Genomic DNA, 17,384 nt, shown 5'->3' on the forward strand with positions numbered 1-17,384 from the left:
TCTGTTAGCTAAAAAAAGATACAACCGAGAAAGAGATGTCGTTGAGTAAGACCGGCTTTAGAGAGGAAGGTGTGAGAGGAACGAAGGACTAAAGAACTGAAGTGTGTGATTACACAGCCGGCTGGCGAGAGAACCAGTGGGACGCTTTCTCACTGACGCATCCGCTCACACGTGTACTGCCCTTAAAAATACACGGACATCACACTTACATAACCACACAAAGGGATACGCCGCCAAGAGAGGGGCATGAGAAGAAGAGAGAGAGAGAGAGAGACAGATGGTAGGAGAAAGAGACAGACAGACAGACAGACAGACAGACAGACAGACAGACAGACAGACAGACAGACAGACAGACAGACAGACAGACAGACAGACAGACAGACAGACAGACAGACAGACAGGCAGGCAGGCAGGCAGACAGACAGACAGACAGAAGGGGGATTGGAAAAAGATACAAATCTGTGAAACTGAAATGTAGAAAACTCTTCGGGTATCCAAGACAGGTGATAAGGCAAGAGAGTATGAGTTTCTATGCATATCCCAATGTTGGGATAGTTACTACTTTGATATAATATGAAACAAATCATGTTGTTAATTTTAGAATAAAATATGTAATTTGCAAAACATATTTGAGGAAAATTGAAATTTGCACTGTAAAAACTTAACATCATGAACATGAATGACGTTTACTCTCACTTGTGAGCCAAAAATAACTATCTGAAAGCCACGCCCCCAATAGGCCATGCCTTTGGATTACTCAAATGTGTTCATTTAACCATCAGTTGGGTTTTTAAACACTTTCATGCTGGGTTGATCCAGCAGATGGGTCCTTTTTAAAGCTACAATATGTAACCTTTTGGGCGACCTGACCAAATTGACATAGAAAGGTGAGTAATAGATATGTAATTCCCATTTAAAGCAAGTCTAAGAAGTGGTAAATCTGTTCAATGTGTGATATTTTTATGCTTCCCGTTCTGAAGTTTCGTTTTTGTGTCTTTTACTTTCGGTTTTGTACACCAGCTTCAAACAGCTGAATATATGTAACGGATGTGAAACGGCTAGCTTAGTTAGCGGTGCGCGCTAAATAGCGTTTCAATCGGTGACGTCACTTGCTCTGAGACCTTGAAGTAGTAGGGTAAACGATGCTTCGAGGGTGACTGTTGATGTGTGCAGAGGGTCCCTGGTTCGCGCCCGGGTATGGGCGAGGGGACGGTCTAAAGTTATACTGTTACATATACACTCTTCTTGGTTATGAAAAATATATGTCACAGCAGTTTAGAGGTGTACAATGATTCTCCACAAAATGACTGCTTGTTTTGTCACAAACTGAAATAAGGCAAACTATTCGAATTTTTGAAACCAGGAAATGGCAGAGCGATTTCTGCAAAGTGCATCTTTAATGTCATCCATAGGTTATTTTCAGGTGCTGTGGCCCCTCTGTCACGTGCTCTCTCGTTCTGACTCTCCGCCTCCTCTTCCTCCTCATTTGACTGTATCAGCGCCGGAAGAGCATCATTAAAGTGACCTAGACTGGACAATCTCCGTTACTGCAATTTTACTGGACGCTCCTCTGCTGAACGCTTTCAAATAGGTATTGTGGGCCACCCATGAGAGTAAATGTCATTACTTTTCATCATGTTTGTACACTGCAAGTTGACATTTCCTGAAAATATTTTTGCACATGACACATTTTAATATACAATTAATAACATTATTGTTTCAATATCATGTCAAAGTGGTAACTATCCAAACATTGGGGCACACATACTGTAGGTACTCAGGAACTCAACTTGTGTACACCTCATTGCTACAGAAGTGTCACTGCTCAACCTTAACATGTGTTGACAATACAACAGGACAGATTAACCGGGATGACATTTACTCTCACGGTTGGCCAAAAAGAAATATAGCAACTAAGCCACATGTCCAGTCGTCTGATCTGACCTTGGGTTGTTGAGCTATGATCCACAACTAAGTGACCCAACTGTCTGGGCCAAAAATAATCAAACGTGTCCACTATTTACCCAGCACTTGGTTGTTTTTAACCCATCATTTTTTTGGAGTGTACTTTACACATGCATGGATAAGTCCACATGTCCAATGTAGCCTCAGCTAATGTATTTTCTGTATTGCATTTAATCATTCAAAAATATGTTATACTGCGTAAAGCGTCCCTAAAAACGAACTTGATCTAGGAATTTACCCAAGTAGACCAGACAAGTGAGTAAGGATGGCCTGGTGCCCCAGGGAACAGCTAACCAACCACCCAAACCTAACTACCCATCATTAGGGGCTATTGCTGATCTCAGAACGGTTTAGCGTCCTCATCGCCAAAACAAGGCCGTTTCGCAAGTCTGTGGCACACGCCACCAGAGGAATGAAGTCCGTTTCATTGGCCCGATCAACGGTTGGTTTGATGCAACATCCTGTGGGGAAGCTCCGTCGCAGTCACGAGCTCCGCGGTGTCCTCCAGCAGTCGGTGCCGCTCTCTTTCTCTCCCTCTCCCCCCTCTTTCTTTCTTTCGCTCTCTCTCTCTCTCTCTTTCGTTCTGACTCTCCGCCTCCTTCTCCTCATTCGACTGAGTGGCAGCGCCGGGAGAGCATCATTAACTTGAACTAGACTTGACGGTCTCCCTTACTGCCGTTTTACCGGGCTCTCCTCCGCTGAAAGCTGCCTTATGGGCTGTCATCGCCGGTAATACCATACAGTGACGTTATTTTCCATTAATGTCACCTGTTGATTTTCTGGAATTTTGTAAATTCATGTTTTAAATTCACTAATCATGTTTCCATTGCCTTTCCTCAGGTGACTGCACATTGTTAACGGAACTGTCTACGAGGAGGCGCAGATCATTTGTGTGAAATTGCTCCAGTGGTTGATTTATCTACATCGCGTCCAAAAAGGCCTGCAAGCTGCTCAGAGAAGAGACGGGACTGCTCTCCCCCTCCACACACACACACACACACACACACACACACACACTCCCTCTCATTCCGTGCAGCACAGCGCAGAGACAGGACGCAGCGAACCAACCACGACAGTATAGCGAAGCCCAACGCAACTGAGAAGTTTTGACGAGCGCCTGCTATCGGGGCAGCGGGAGTGGATGTCTCCCGTTGTTTAGGACTTAACTCAATCACACGACACCCCTCTCTCTCGGATTTGCACTTGGCCGTGTGGCTGTACTACTGGATGATGGATTTCGCGGTGGTTATAGCTCTGGTGCTTTGCGCCCTGACGGTGCCGGGATTCGGGGATACCGGGAGCGGAAAAGCTCAGAGTTGTTCGGATATCCGACAGTTCTACAACGGCAATGGTTTTAGTCTGAAAGGAGTGCCCCAGTCGGAAATATCAGGTAGGTTAGCCAATCTCTGTCACTAAAATGATGCTTTGCGCACCGAATTGACTTTGTTTGTGTACGAAATATATGTAACGCCCCTGACCACCTGACCACCAGCAACTATGGATTCTTAACCGTTCTGAGAAATAGCTAACCTGGTAGTAAGTACCTGTCTGATAAAAATTATGTTCCAATAACAGAACCCCAAACTTCCCATCCCCTGCAAATAGACTAGGCTACTTAGGTTCACTCAGGTTTGCAGGTTCAATTGATAGTTATTGTGCCTCAGGATTCCTTGTCACGCCCTTAGAAACGGTTGGCTATGTTCAGTAGTGTTATTGCTGAGGATATGAATTGTCGTATATGGCAGTGGCACAAGTTAAACATGCGACATTTAAAACTATGTACATTAAATATGGTCCTTTACATTTTGTAGCACTCTGAAAATATTTCAGTGTAGCAGAACATTTCAGTTTCAAATTGAACCACACCTTGGATTAATATAAACAGTAAGTCAACAAGCCCTCATTGACTTCCTATTGCAATTGGTGCCAGCAGTACTTCTTCTGATCTAGCCAGTATTGATCATGAATATCTTTCATCTTGCTGAGGAAAAAAAATCTCTCTCTTTCTCTCTCTCTCTCTCTCTCTCTCTCTCTCTCTCTCTCTCTCTCTCTTTCTCTTTCTCTTTCTCTCTCTCTCTCTCTCTCTCTCTCTCTCTCTCTTTCTCTCTCTCTCTTTCTCTTTCTCTTCCCAGGAAACTCCCGCTAGCCAGACGATCACTTGACCACAAGCATAACCGCGCAAATATGATGATACACACACTAACCTCACACACTGGCTGTGTGTGTATTGCACTGTGATGTCAGAGCTAGCTCTTTTCAAAGACACAGTCACAAGTCAGCATTCAGCACAGCTGATTATATGTGTGCCTTCCCAGGAATTCACCATGCATAGACTGTCACAAATGGCACCTTATTCCCTATATAGTACACTACTTTTGACCAGAGTCCTATGGGTCCTGGTCAAAAGTAGTGCGCTGTATATGGAGTAGGGTGCCATTTGGGACGTGGCCATGGTGGTTAGTTACCACACTGTGCTGGCTCCGCAGTCCACACTCTAGCCACATTGAGAAAGCGATCACTAAATAATATACAGTAGGTTAAAGTCAGATACCATAGGGAGTAATACTTATATTCAATGCACTGGCCAACTATTTACAATTCAAAGACAATGTGCCACAACGCAGGACACTTGCAATAATAATGAATTGATAATTAACAACATGGGTGTTGTTAACCCGTGTCTATATCTCCTCCAAACACCGGCTTCGAGGGCATTATCACTTTTTTTACAACGGGTTACCATATTCAAATAATGATTAACATATTTTCATAAAAAAATGTTATGTTGATTAATTTATTCAAACTATTTCCTACTTCCACAAGATATAGTCCCGACACAAATCTAGGGTTGCTACCCAAGCCGGCTGGTTGTTCGTTCTATTGGTTCGATTGCCAGAGACGCGACCCAGTCATTCAGTCTTTTTGTTCTGTACCTATGGAAGCGACTCAGTCGTTCAGTCTTTTTGTTCTGTATCTATGGAAGCGACCCAGTCGTTCAGTCTTTTTGTTCTGTATCTATGGAAGCGACTCAGTCGTTCAGTCTTTTTGTTCTGTATCTATGGAAGCGACCCAGTCGTTCAGTCTTTTTGTTCTGTATCTATGGAAGCGACCCAGTCGTTCAGTCTTTTTGTTCTGTATCTATGGAAGCGACCCAGTCGTTCAGTCTTTTTGTTCTGTATCTATGGAAGCGACCCAGTCGTTCAGTCTTTTTGTTCTGTATCTATGGAAGCGACTCAGTCGTTCAGTCTTTTTGTTCTGCATCTATGGAAGCGACCCAGTCGATCAAGTTGATAAATTGCCTGGCTGGGCTGGTGAGACAGTGGATTGCGCAGTCAGATGGAACAGAGTAAATAGGCATTTTAACGTCATAGATTTAGCCGGTGGTAACTTGTGGAATAGACCGCATTCAGGATTAGATCCAAATGTAGGCTATTGGTACATACAGTATTCCATATATACCGATAACCATAGTTTACAGTAGTATTAGCATTATAGAGGTAATATTATGTACTTTCTTCTAATGCTAATATATTTTCAAGTACTTCTCTTCCTGAAAATATATTTTTACTGCTATGCTCAATCCATAGCCTAATGCTAAAGTTTATCACTATGGGGCTGCGTTTCAAACTCATAAAAGACACACCCTCCTCCACTTACCCTCGTTTTATGCCCTTGGGGGAATCCCCGCGGCCATCTTTGTCGTTGGACAAATGATTAGCCAAGCAAAGGAAGTTGGCAACGTAAACCCCTCAGCCCTCGTTTTTGATCGAGTTTGCGAGTGTACAATTGTGTTCACTTCGAGGCCTGAAACTACCCATAATTCAACTCGCGATGATTGTACATCCGCTAAGAAAAGTCTGCCAAAAACTTAAAGCCAACGTTAATATGGAGAAGTCAACATACAATTGTAAGTAAAAACAAATGTAAATAAGTTAGAAATTGTGCTACTAATTACACGTGATGGCTCAAACACGTCTCATAAAATGAATGCTGTTTTTCTTTGGTTAGCTTTTGGAAACGTTAACTTGCTCACATAACTTTCCCCGACGTCACAATTATACATTGTCATTTTCAATTGACCTGATATAGTAGGATGGCTAACATTCAATGTCTGCGGATGCCTTGTCTTCTAGCTAAAATATGCAATGCAATCATAATTGACTGTAGCGCATATAAGGCACACGCAGCAGTTCCATGATGACTGAAAACACAACCGTGGGATGAACGAGTGACACATTCCGGGGCAAGAGCGGCCCGTTTTTAAAATGATTCATTCATTCATTCATTCTTCCCCCGCCCCTTTGCCCTGCAAGTGTCAACTCGTCAGACGTCATGATACGTCCTCAGAAGTGTCCACTTAATTTGAGGGCTGAGGGGAGAAGGTGTGTTTTTTTTTTTTTAAGTGCTTGAAATGCAGCCACTATGTGATTGTGATTGCTTACAGGAGTCATGTGATGTGATAGATAAAATGGGATCGTGAAGTGATTGTAATGTTGCTGTGTTGACATGTGGAGAGAGATGTAATGTGGTGAACGTGTCAGCAGCCATACATCATAAAGCCGGGAGGTCGCTGTGCTAATGGGACAGTCTTAATCAAGTTGATTAACCATACCGTGTAAATCAATGGGCGGATTTAACGCCAGTGACAACCCCTTTTTCTTTGACATGACTAATCCATAGGGTGTTGAGAACAAATCTGTCTTGACAGTACGTGATTTATTTCTTATTTTTGGTGCTGTGGACTTTACTCTAGTCTGAGGTCAGAGAGAGAGAGTGAGAGAGAGAAAGATGAGATGAGAGAGAGAGAATGAGGGAGAGAGGGGAGAGATGAGAGGAGGAGAAAGGAAGGAGGAGAGAGACTGCAACAGAGTGGGCAAGGGAGTGAGAGAGAAACAAAGAGAAGAGTAAGAGTGAGAAAGACAAACAGAGAGAGAGAGAGAATGGGAGAGATAGTTTATATCAGTGCCCTCCATGCTAACAAAAACAATGTCTTTCTCTGGCATATTAAACAGCTCAGTGAAGTAGTCTCCCAATTATGAGACACCTGAATGTTGCATCATGGCCATTCTTTCTTCCCAGGCAGGGACAGTAAGACTGTGGGCTTGATCAGACTAATGTATTGTCGGAGGCTGGTTCAAGGTTGCACACCAAGTCCATCATTGTGATTCACTCTGGGAGAGAGAGGAGAAGGAGATGTTCAAATCAAATCAAATGTATTTATAAAGCCCTTCTTACATCAGCTGATATCTCAAAGTGCTGTACAGAATCCCAGCCTAAACTCCCAAACAGCAACCAATGCAGGTGTAGAAGCACAGTGGCTAGGAAAACTCCCTAGAAAGGCCAGAACCTAGGAAGAAACCTTCACACAGGACACCGGATAAGACAGGAGAAATACTCCAGATATAACAGACTGACCCTAGCCTCCTGACACATAAACTACTGCAGCATAAATACTGGAGACTGAGACAGGAGGGGTCAGGAGACACTGTTGCCCCATCCTATGATACCCCCGGACAGGGCCAACCAGGCAGGATATAACCCCACCAACTTTGCCAAAGTACAGCCCCCACTCCACTAGAGGGATATCTTCAACCACCAACTTACCATCCTGAGACAAGGCCGAGTATAGCCCACAAAGATCTCCGCCAAGGCACAACCCAAGGGGTGGGGGGGGGGGGGGGGTGGGGCAACCCAGACAGGAAGACCACGTCAGTTACTCAACCCACTCAAGTGACACATCCCTCCTAGGGACGGCATGGAAGAGCACCAGTAAGCCAGTGACTCAGCCCCTGTAATAGGGTTAGAGGCAGAGAATCCCAGTGGAGAGAGGGGAACCGGCCAGGCAGAGACAGCAAGGGCGGTTCGTTGCTCCAGTGCCTTTCCGTTCACCTTCACACTCCTGGGCCAGACTACACTCAATCATAGGACCTACTGAAGAGATGAGTCTTCAATAAAGACTTAAAGATTGAGACCGAGTCTGGTTATAGGAGCTGGTGGCTGGGTCTCAATACTGTAATATGGACACCTTTGCTTTTACTGTTTCTTGTTTGTCATCATTAGGACCTGGAGTTTTTCCTGGTCAGGTCATGGGGTAGGAACAGGGAAATCTCCTGTCCTTATTCTTTATCTCTGGTTGGTGAAGGGACTAGAATAGGTTTCCACCATGTTGCTTAGACCTGGCAGGTGTTGTCAGATCATTGATTGTGGAGTAAAGGACACAAGGAAAGGAGTGTAGTTAATACTATTCAGACACAGCCGCTCTCCTTCTCAGTTTTGATTGGAAGAGGCATCGTCAGATGACAGGATAGGCAGCATAGTCATGAGCAGTGGGTTAGCAGATGTTTTGAGGAGTCCACTTTCCATTACGGACCTAGTAAAAACACTGAAATACACATGTAAGTAATACTGTAAATAATAATTACATATCAATAAATCCTACTTTAGTGTGTATTTCTAGTGTTACTAGCCTACTGTGTAAGATTTATGTAATGTAAAGTGCACATTATCATGCCTGATTATCATCACAGATGTTCACTGTGTTTACTGTGAGGGGAGGTAATGATTTTGTGTGGATCATTCCTCATCACACACACACACACACACACACACACACACACACACACACACACACACACACACACCCTGTCCCTCTTTCTCATTACCCTCATGATGGCTTAACGATTGTTTTGTCTTTGAGAAGATGACATTATGACGTTTATCAAACTGATCGACGGAAATTAATGAGATTTCAGACCTTGATTCATCAAAGCTGTCATTGGGTGTCTGGTCTATTTTGTTTAGCCCTTAGTCACCTCTGGTGTTACTTGATGTAACCTTGTCTTTGTTGTTTTCATGCCATTCTTCAAGCACTTATGCCCTGACTATCACGCTTTTCAGGATAGCGCCCCCTAGCCTTGGGAGAGGTATGTGTGTGTGTGTGTGTTTGTGTGTGTGCATGCCTTTGTGAGCAACAAGATGTCATAGTTTCCCTTCGAAATTCAACGTATTATGGAAGAATAGCTATTTTTGACGCATTAGTTCTGCATGGTTACAGGGTTAAAACAGAAACAACTTCAAAAGGTTAACAGTTTAGGTCTTCATTCCAAGTGGTTACGGTTAGAGCTATGGTTTGGGGAAGGCTTAACAGAATTGTTCAACTTCATATTCATCATCTCCGGCACCACCCCAACATCAATGTAAGGACAGACGCTGGGAGACAAGAAGCAAGTACAGGGAGTGAACATTAAATAAACAACGGACATGAAACAGAACACGGACAGCATCTGGACAGGGGAAACAAAACGACAATAACGCTGACACGGGGATGAAACAGAGGAACAGACAGATATAGGGAAGGCAATCAAAACGTGAAGGAGTCCAGGTGAGTCCAATGAGCGCTGATGCGCGTAATGATTGTGACAGGTGTGTGTAATAATGGGCAACCTGGCTCCCTCGAGCGTCAGAGAGGGGGAGCGGGGGCAGGCGTGACAGTGCCCCCCCCCCCGGGGTGCCGCACTGCGTCCCACCTGGCAAGCCTGACGGGCCGGCCGAGGCATGGGTGCTGGACAAGCCGGCTGATGCGTAGAAGCCCGACGAGCCGGCTAAGGCGTGGGGTCCTGACGAGACGGCTGAGGCTTGGGATTGTGACAAGCCAGCTGAGACATAATGTGGGGTGGGAGCCTGACAAGCCAGTTGAGGCGTAGGAGCCTGATGAGCCGGCAGAGGCGGGGGAGCCAGACGAGCCTGCAGAGGCATGACATGGGGTTGGGAGCCTGCCGAGCCACCGAGGCAAGGAGACCTCTCGAGCAAGCTAAGGCGTGGAATCCTGATGAGCCAGCTGAGGCGGTTCAATCGGTGGTGGCACCCGGACCCGACGTCACCAACAAAATCAAACAAAAACTCCCTGGTGCTTCAAATTGTGGTGTCAGCATTCTGTAAGGACAGACGCTGGGAGACTAGAAGCAAGTACAGGGAGTAAACATTTAACAAACAACCGACATGAAGCAGAACATGGACAGAGTCTGGACAGGGGAAACAAAACGACTCTATAACTGACATGGGAATGTAACAGAGGAACAGACAGATATAGGGAAGGCAATCAAAAGGGAAGGCGAATCCAATGAGCGCTGAAAAATAAATACATGTTTATTAATGATGAAATCCTGAAAAATATTATGAACATTCCATCCATGAGGTCCACTAGAGGGCACCTCTGGTCATGCGACTGCAGGAAAGGGCTACAACAAAATAAGACAAAACGACGTGTTTGGTATCATCAGTATTCATCGTATTTCCACGGCGTTCTAGAGCATTGTGAGCTGCCGTAGCGCAGTGGTCTAAACAGCACGCTCAGCTCCGTGCCTCATGAGTTCGTGCCCGAAGCAAGGCCTTTTTTGTTGTTGTAAGCGACTAGGAAGTCATATATTGATGTTCTTAGGACCTTTTCAAACGTCCGAAATCGCCGTCTATTTCCAGTGACCAGCCTGTCCGTGCGTGTTTGTGTATGCACGTGGCGTGTGTATGCGTGTGCACGCTTGCGCAAACTCGTGTGTGTGTGTGTGTGTGTGTGTGTGTCTGTGGTGTGAAGCATGAAGGAACAACACACACGCTCCCAGTGGGCAGCTCAATTTCACCTCTTAGACTGGGGGCTAATGATATGCTAATCGTGTCTGTGTGTCTGCTGCCCTTACACACTGCTCTCAGCCCAGAGGTTAAATACAGACATTTGGAACACTGCACACTGGCGCAACAATGAGGACCAGCTGACGACTCAAAACTAGTCAACTACAACATGCTATGAGGCAAATGCTATTAAGTATTGTAGCCTACGGATGTTGTAGAGCTTTTAAACTACTGTAAAATGTATTTTGAAGGAAGATTTCCTCAACTGACTCTCCCTTCTCTTTTGTGAGTGAAGATTGCTTATACTCTTTGACAAAAAAGGTGCTAAGTAGAGCCATGTAGGGGGAACTCTTTTGGTGCTAGATAGAACAAATGATTTACTATGTGTATTCACTAGATGACTGAAAGGGGGCGCTGTTCAGATGTCACCGTCCGCCATTATGTTACTCCTCATAAGGAACAGCCTCCATAGGAATTCATGGGAATTTACAGGATTTCAATGTAATGTTTCAAAAACAAATGCATTTAAGTATGTTGTTGTTGTTGTGGGGACTTAAACATAAGCACTCTATATAAAACATTTTCCATTTTTATTGAGAAATGATGAGCATCTGTTTTGTTAATACAATACAATATGTATTGTTTAAAAAAAAGTATGTGTGCTGACCAATTTAAGATCAATATGATTTGAAGTTACTCCCCCATGAAGCCAGTAAAGTCCAGATACAATAAACCTAGGAACAGGTCCATTTTACATTCGCAACATTTAGCAGACACTCTTATCCAGAACGACTAGGGTTAAGTGCCTTCCTCAAGGGCACAGGAAGATCTTTCACCTAGTCAGGTCTGGGATTTGAACCAGCAACCTTTCAGTCACTGGCACCAACGCTCTTAATCGCTAGGCTACCTGCCACCGTCACACACGGACTGAAAAACACTGTTCACCGGGGCCCTTGTTGTATACATGGTGTGGCGTGGTACTGGGCTGGTTGCTAACGTTTTATATCACTGACTGTTACGTTAATGTAACTCCTGAATCAACAGTTGAAATGTTACACAGATAAATCAACACTGGGTAAATCTGGCTTATTTGTTGTCTATCATATAACACACCGCTGGTTCAATCATACTCTCTCCTATTCTACCACTCTCACAGACTGAAAAATCACAGAAAGCACGCTACAATAAAAAAAGCTCATTCAGACTCAGAAGGGGTTGTTCTCTGTAGAACCCTTCACGCTTTCCAAAGAATCGTCAAAGAACACTTTCTTCCAAACAGGGTTCTTAGGATGTTAAAGGTTAAAAACCCTTTACCTTACAAAGAGCCCTCGTCTTTCAAAAATGGTTCCTCAGATGAAAACAGAGTAAAACCCTATCCGTCTGCAAAGAACCCTTTTTTCCTAAGTGTACTTGATTTCAAGATGAGGATTAATGAGGACCATTTGAAGGTTAATGTTAGCATATGGCAATGTGTTCGGCTATAGACATCTGATAGATAGATGTGTGTTAGATAAAAGGACTTGTGCTATCTCACTGTCTGTCTGTTTTGTCTGTCTCACTGTCTGTCTAGCAATAAATCCTTCAGCAGTTCAAAGTCTGTGAGCTGGGCGTTGATGTGTGTGAACATGGGTGTTTGAGCATGTGTGTGTGTGTGTGTGTGTGCGTGCGTATGTTTGTCAGTCTCGTAATAAATCCTCAGCAGTTGAAAGTCAGCATGCTGCTGTGCATTGGTGTGTGTGTGTGTGTGTTGAGACTGTCTGGTGGACGTGCAGGAGTTGTTAAAATGATGGTGTCAATAGTCAAGTCTCTTGAAGCATTAAGCCGTGATGGTGTGCCGGGAGCATGAAACAGACCACCGTGTGTTTGATGTTCTCCAGAGGGGAACACAGGAGGTTGGGGAGCCCTGCTCTGCTTGGCCCTGTACCTTGGCCAGGCTCTGGCCTGGATATCGGGGAAGAGAAGACAGGAGGAAGAGAGAAGGGGGAAGTGGAAGAGGAGGTGGACGATCCTTGATTGGTCCAGCTCTATGTTCCACATTGGCGAAGAGAGATGATAGGGGGAATGGATGAAGAGGAGGGGTGAAGAAATGTTGTTTGGCATTGCTCTGGTGTTCTTTAACAAGGAAAGAGGTTATCGAGGTGGTAAATTTAATTTAATAAGTTGGTCAAGTTGTTTTTTAGTTGGTCATACCAAGGATTATTTAGCTAGTTGATTTGGAATTTTAAGACCCCTTAAGGTATCAAAAAAAATATATAAAACAGATATTGGGATAAACATTGAATTTGGCATTACTGCTATTAGCCAATAGAAACGCATTGAATAAGGGATTCACTACATAGGCAAAAACAATAAAAAATCTAAAGGAAGTTTGTTCTGAAGTGTCCTATATCTGAGAGATACAGTGCTTTCGGTAAGTATTCAGACCCCTTGCCTTTTTTCCACATTTTGTTACATTACAGCCTTATACTAAAATGGATGAAAAAAACAATCCTCATCAATCTACACACACAATACCCCATATGACGAATCAAAAAACAGGTTTTTAGAAAAGCTTGCAAATTTATTAAAAATAGAAAACAGAAATACCTAATTTACATGCGTTTTCAGACCCTTTGCTATGAGACTCGCAATTAAGCCCCATTGATCAACCTTGAGATGTTTCTACAACTTGATTGGAGTCCACCTGTGATAAATTCAGTTGTTTGGACTTGATTTGGAAAGGCACACACCTGTCTATATAAGGTCCCACAGTTGAGAGTGGATGTCAGAGCAAAAACCAAGCCAGGATGTCGAAGGAATTGTCCATAGAGCTCCGCAACAAGATTTAGTTGAGGCACAGATCTGGGGAAGGGTACCCAAACATTTATGCAGCATTGAAGGTCCCCAAGAACACAATGGCCTCCATCATTCTTAAATGGAAGAAGTTTGGAACCACCAAGACTCTTCCGAGAGCTGGCCGCCCGGCCAAACTGAGTAATCGGGGGAGAAGGGCCTTGGTCAGGGAGGTGACCAAGAACCCAATGGTCACTCTGACAGAGCTCTAGAGTTCCTCTGTGGGGATGGGAGAACCTTCCAGAAGGACAAACATCTCTGCAGCACTCAGCCAATCAGGCCTTTATAGTAGAGTGGACAGACGGAAGCCCCTCCTTAGTAAAAGGCACATGACAGCCCGCTTGAAGTTTGCCAAAAAGCACCTAAAGGACTTTCAGACCATGAGAAACAAGATTATTTGGTCTGTTGAAACCAAGATTGAACTCGTTGGCCTGAATGCCAAGCGTCACGGCTGGAGGAAACCTGGCAGCAGCCCTACGGTAAAGCATGGTGGGGGCAGCATCATGCTGTGTGGATGTTTTTCAGCGGCAGTGACTCCGGGGATGAGTCGGGATCGAGGAAAAGATGAACTGAGCAAAGTACAGAAAGATCCTTGATGAAAATCTTCTCCAGAGCACTCAGGACCTCAGATTTGGGGCGAAGGTTCACCTTCCAACAGGACAATGACCCTAAGCATACAGCCAAGTCAATGTAGGAGTGGCTTTGGGACAAGTCTCTGAATGTCCTTGAGTGGCCCAGCCAGAGCCCGGACTTGAACCCGATCGAACATCTCTGGAGAGACCTGAAAATAGTGACGCTCCCCATCCAATCTGACAGAACTTGAGAGGATCTGCGAAGAAGAATGGGAGAAACTCCCCAAATACAGGTGTAGCCAAGCTTGTAGCATCATAACCAAGAAAACTCAAGGCTTTAATCGCTGCCAAAGGTGCTTTAACAAAGTACTGAGTAATGGGTCTGAATACTTGATATTTAATTTTTTAATTTTTAATAAATGAGCAAAAATTTCTAAAAACTAGTTTTTGCTACGTCATTATGGGGTATTGTGTATAGATTGACTCAAGAAAAGAGCGAAACAATTTTAGAATAAGGCTATAACAAAATGTAGAAAAAGTCAAGGGGCCTGAATACTTTCCAAAGGCGCCGTATAAGAAAGATCAGGAAACTAATTTATATATTTTTTGACATGTATTTATCCCCTTATATTAGGCACTAAACTATCTCCATAAATACTTCCATTTATTTATTTAACCGGGACCTTCAGACAAGTCTTTTGAGGCTTCTGGGAATCCTAGAGCAAAACGGAGGACACCATCGTGTAGGCCAAACCGTTAGGACACTACAGATGTTTTGTGAGAAGACCGATTTTTTGGGTGGTCTGACAAACACCCCTCTAGCTACCTTTCACCGCAGATGCGGAAGGGCGATATCGGCGGACGCAGTGGATTGAGACGCAGCCCATGCAACAACAAAAAAAACAATCTCTAGCTTAAACAGACAGAGCTTGCTGGGGATTTGTTATTATGTTAATTAGATTCCCACAGGCCGTGGAAATGGTAGGCTAAAGGTTAACTGACAAGTGGCCTGTGCAAAGCTGGACACCTCAAGGTCTGCTACTGTTCTCCCCTATTTGTTTTCTCTTGTTTTTTCCTTCAATCTCATTGGCCCCTGTTGTTCTTCAGATGTGAGAGGGGGAGTTCACCGATACAGTTATGCCCCCCCAAGATGCAGACACACACACACACACACACCCACACACACACACACACACACACACACACACACACAAAGCACAGAACAGCCCCCTGCAAGGTCACAGCAGTTCAGAGGAGAGCTGCCCAGCATGTCTCACTTTGTGTGTGTGTGCGTGTTTGTGGTTGGGTGTCAGCGTGTTTGTATGTGTGTCAGTGACTGTGCCAGGGTGTGTGACTGTGACTGCATGTGTGTGTGTCTGCGGGGGTGGCAATGTGTCTCAGCTTTTGTCTTCAGAGGAATGGGTTCTGTCAAACGCAGAATTGTAACCCCTCATTACAGCAAGAGGGCTTGTGTCAACCCTGCTCCTCTCTGCCAAAGGCTTTGTGTGTGTGGTTTGCTTTAACAAGGAAAATAAAACAAAGAACATTTAGACAAGTGGGGACATTTCTTCGGTCCCCACAAGGAAAAAGGATTTTTAGGTATCGGGGGTTAGGATTAGAGTTAGAATTAGGATTAGGAGTTAGGGTTAGTTTTAGGGTTAGGATTAGGAGTTAGGATTAGGTTTAGGGGTTAGGTTTAGGATTAGGAGTTAGGGTTAGTTTTAGGATTAGGGTTAGGGTTAGGGTCAGGATTAGGGGGAGGCAACCTTCAGGGCTGACATTTTTCATGTAGAGACTTGCTGCCATAAAGTTGAGATGTGGGGAGGGAAGCAGTAACTAGGTTCAGGTTTAGAAGTGAATAATGTTTGAGGATTGGAGCACATGCCAGAGCAGTAAAAGAAAGGAAATATAAAAGTAATAGAGCCAGAGGAAATGAATGTAGCTTCTTGTAATTTCAGACGTTCTACTGACAATACCGCTAGCAAGGACATGATCCACAAAAGATTGACTTGGCTGGCTTAAATGCACGTACGCACACACAAACAGCAACAGTGCAGCGACATTGGCTAAGGTAACCCAACCCGGCCTGCCCCCTCACGTGGGTGATGCCATGTTTGATGGATCTCCTCTGTACTGACAGCAACAGAAGGGATGACAGTGAGAGGTTGAGAATTGTCCGATCTGTACATCAGACTACAGGATGTCTCTCTATGGTTGTAATAGGGTTTGGTCTGTGCAGTGCGATCTGATCACTGTACTGCGAGCTGACAGGACGACTGAGTGTGTGTCGGCCAAATCCCCCCTCTGTCAATATATACACACTCTTTCACTAGGTTAGCCATGTCAGCTTAGCACTACAAACCTACCGTTGGCAATTCTGTTTTGCTTTCCTGTTTTCATCTCTCTCTCTTTCTCTCTCTCTCTCTCTCTCCCTCTGTTGCCTTGCCCTAGAGAGTGCCTTGGCTCTCTCCCTCTCTCTCTCTCTCTCTCTCTCCCTCTGTTGCCCTAGACAGTGCCTTGGCATTCTCTCTCTCCCTCTGTTGCCTTGCCCTAGAGAGTGCCTTGGCTCTCTCTCTCTCTCTCTCTCTCTCTCTCTCTCTCTCTCTCCCTCTGTTGCCTTGCCCTAGAGAGTGCCTTGTCTCTCTCTCTCGTTCTCCTGCCTCTCCGCTTTCACCCCTCCTTCACTGTCCTCTGCTATCTCTCTCTCTTTTTCTCTCTCTCTGTTCTGCTCTCTCACCTTCTCTCCATTCCCCCATTCCCTCTCTCATACAGACTGAAGAAATTGAATCAGATCCTAGGTAATTGTTCTGGGGACGATAATGTTGCCAGTGTGATTGATGATCTATCCTCTCTTTTTTGATTTTCTTCTACCTGGCTACATGCAGGTCTGTATTGAACACTTTATGTTGTAGCTACCTGAATGAAAACGGGGCTAGATTGTGTGTAAATAAGACTATGTGCCATATTCACGTAGTGTCTCAGAGTAAGAGTCCTGATCTCGGATCAGTTTCTCGTTTCAGATTGATAAGATCACACATGGACAGGGGGGACGTGATCCTAGATCAGGACTCCTACTTTACCCCTGATTCCATAGTCTAGACAGAGCTTGTATACAAACTGTTCTATTATGTAGATTGCATGTAGAACTCGACAGATTACATCATACATGCCCGCACGCACGCACAGACACACACAGATGTTTTACTATCCTTGTGGGGACCTACAATTTATTTCCATTCAAAATCCTATTTTTTTTAACAAGTGTTGTGTTCGAGATGACCTAAAGCGAGACCGGTTCAAGACTAAGACCGGAGCAAATCGAGTCCGATTCAAGACTAAGACCGGGGGTGGTAAATCTAGTTAGCTAAGTCAGTCATTGGCTAGGCCATCAGA

General features: G+C 44.5%; 1 protein-coding gene across 2 annotated transcripts in view; it reads left to right on the plus strand.

Moving 5' to 3' along the window:
- Positions 1-801: 801 nt before the first annotated feature.
- Positions 802-17,384, plus strand: part of LOC110530232 (glypican-1) — a 108,312-nt gene continuing 91,729 nt past the window's right edge. The window contains exons 1-2 of one of the 2 annotated variants that reach the window (XM_090182141.1): positions 802-887; positions 2,806-3,355. In XM_090182141.1, coding sequence (XP_090038267.1) covers positions 3,193-3,355 — 163 coding nt within the window. In that variant the 5' untranslated portion in view covers positions 802-887; positions 2,806-3,192. Of the gene's footprint in view, positions 888-2,418; positions 2,695-2,805; positions 3,356-17,384 lie in introns of those variants that run through there. The other variant, XM_021613129.3, reaches the window with a different exon arrangement.

Source organism: Oncorhynchus mykiss, chromosome 8 (genome assembly GCF_057628025.1).
Source record: "Oncorhynchus mykiss isolate SJ-2025 chromosome 8, ASM5762802v1, whole genome shotgun sequence".
NCBI classification, from domain to species: Eukaryota; Metazoa; Chordata; class Actinopteri; order Salmoniformes; family Salmonidae; genus Oncorhynchus; species Oncorhynchus mykiss.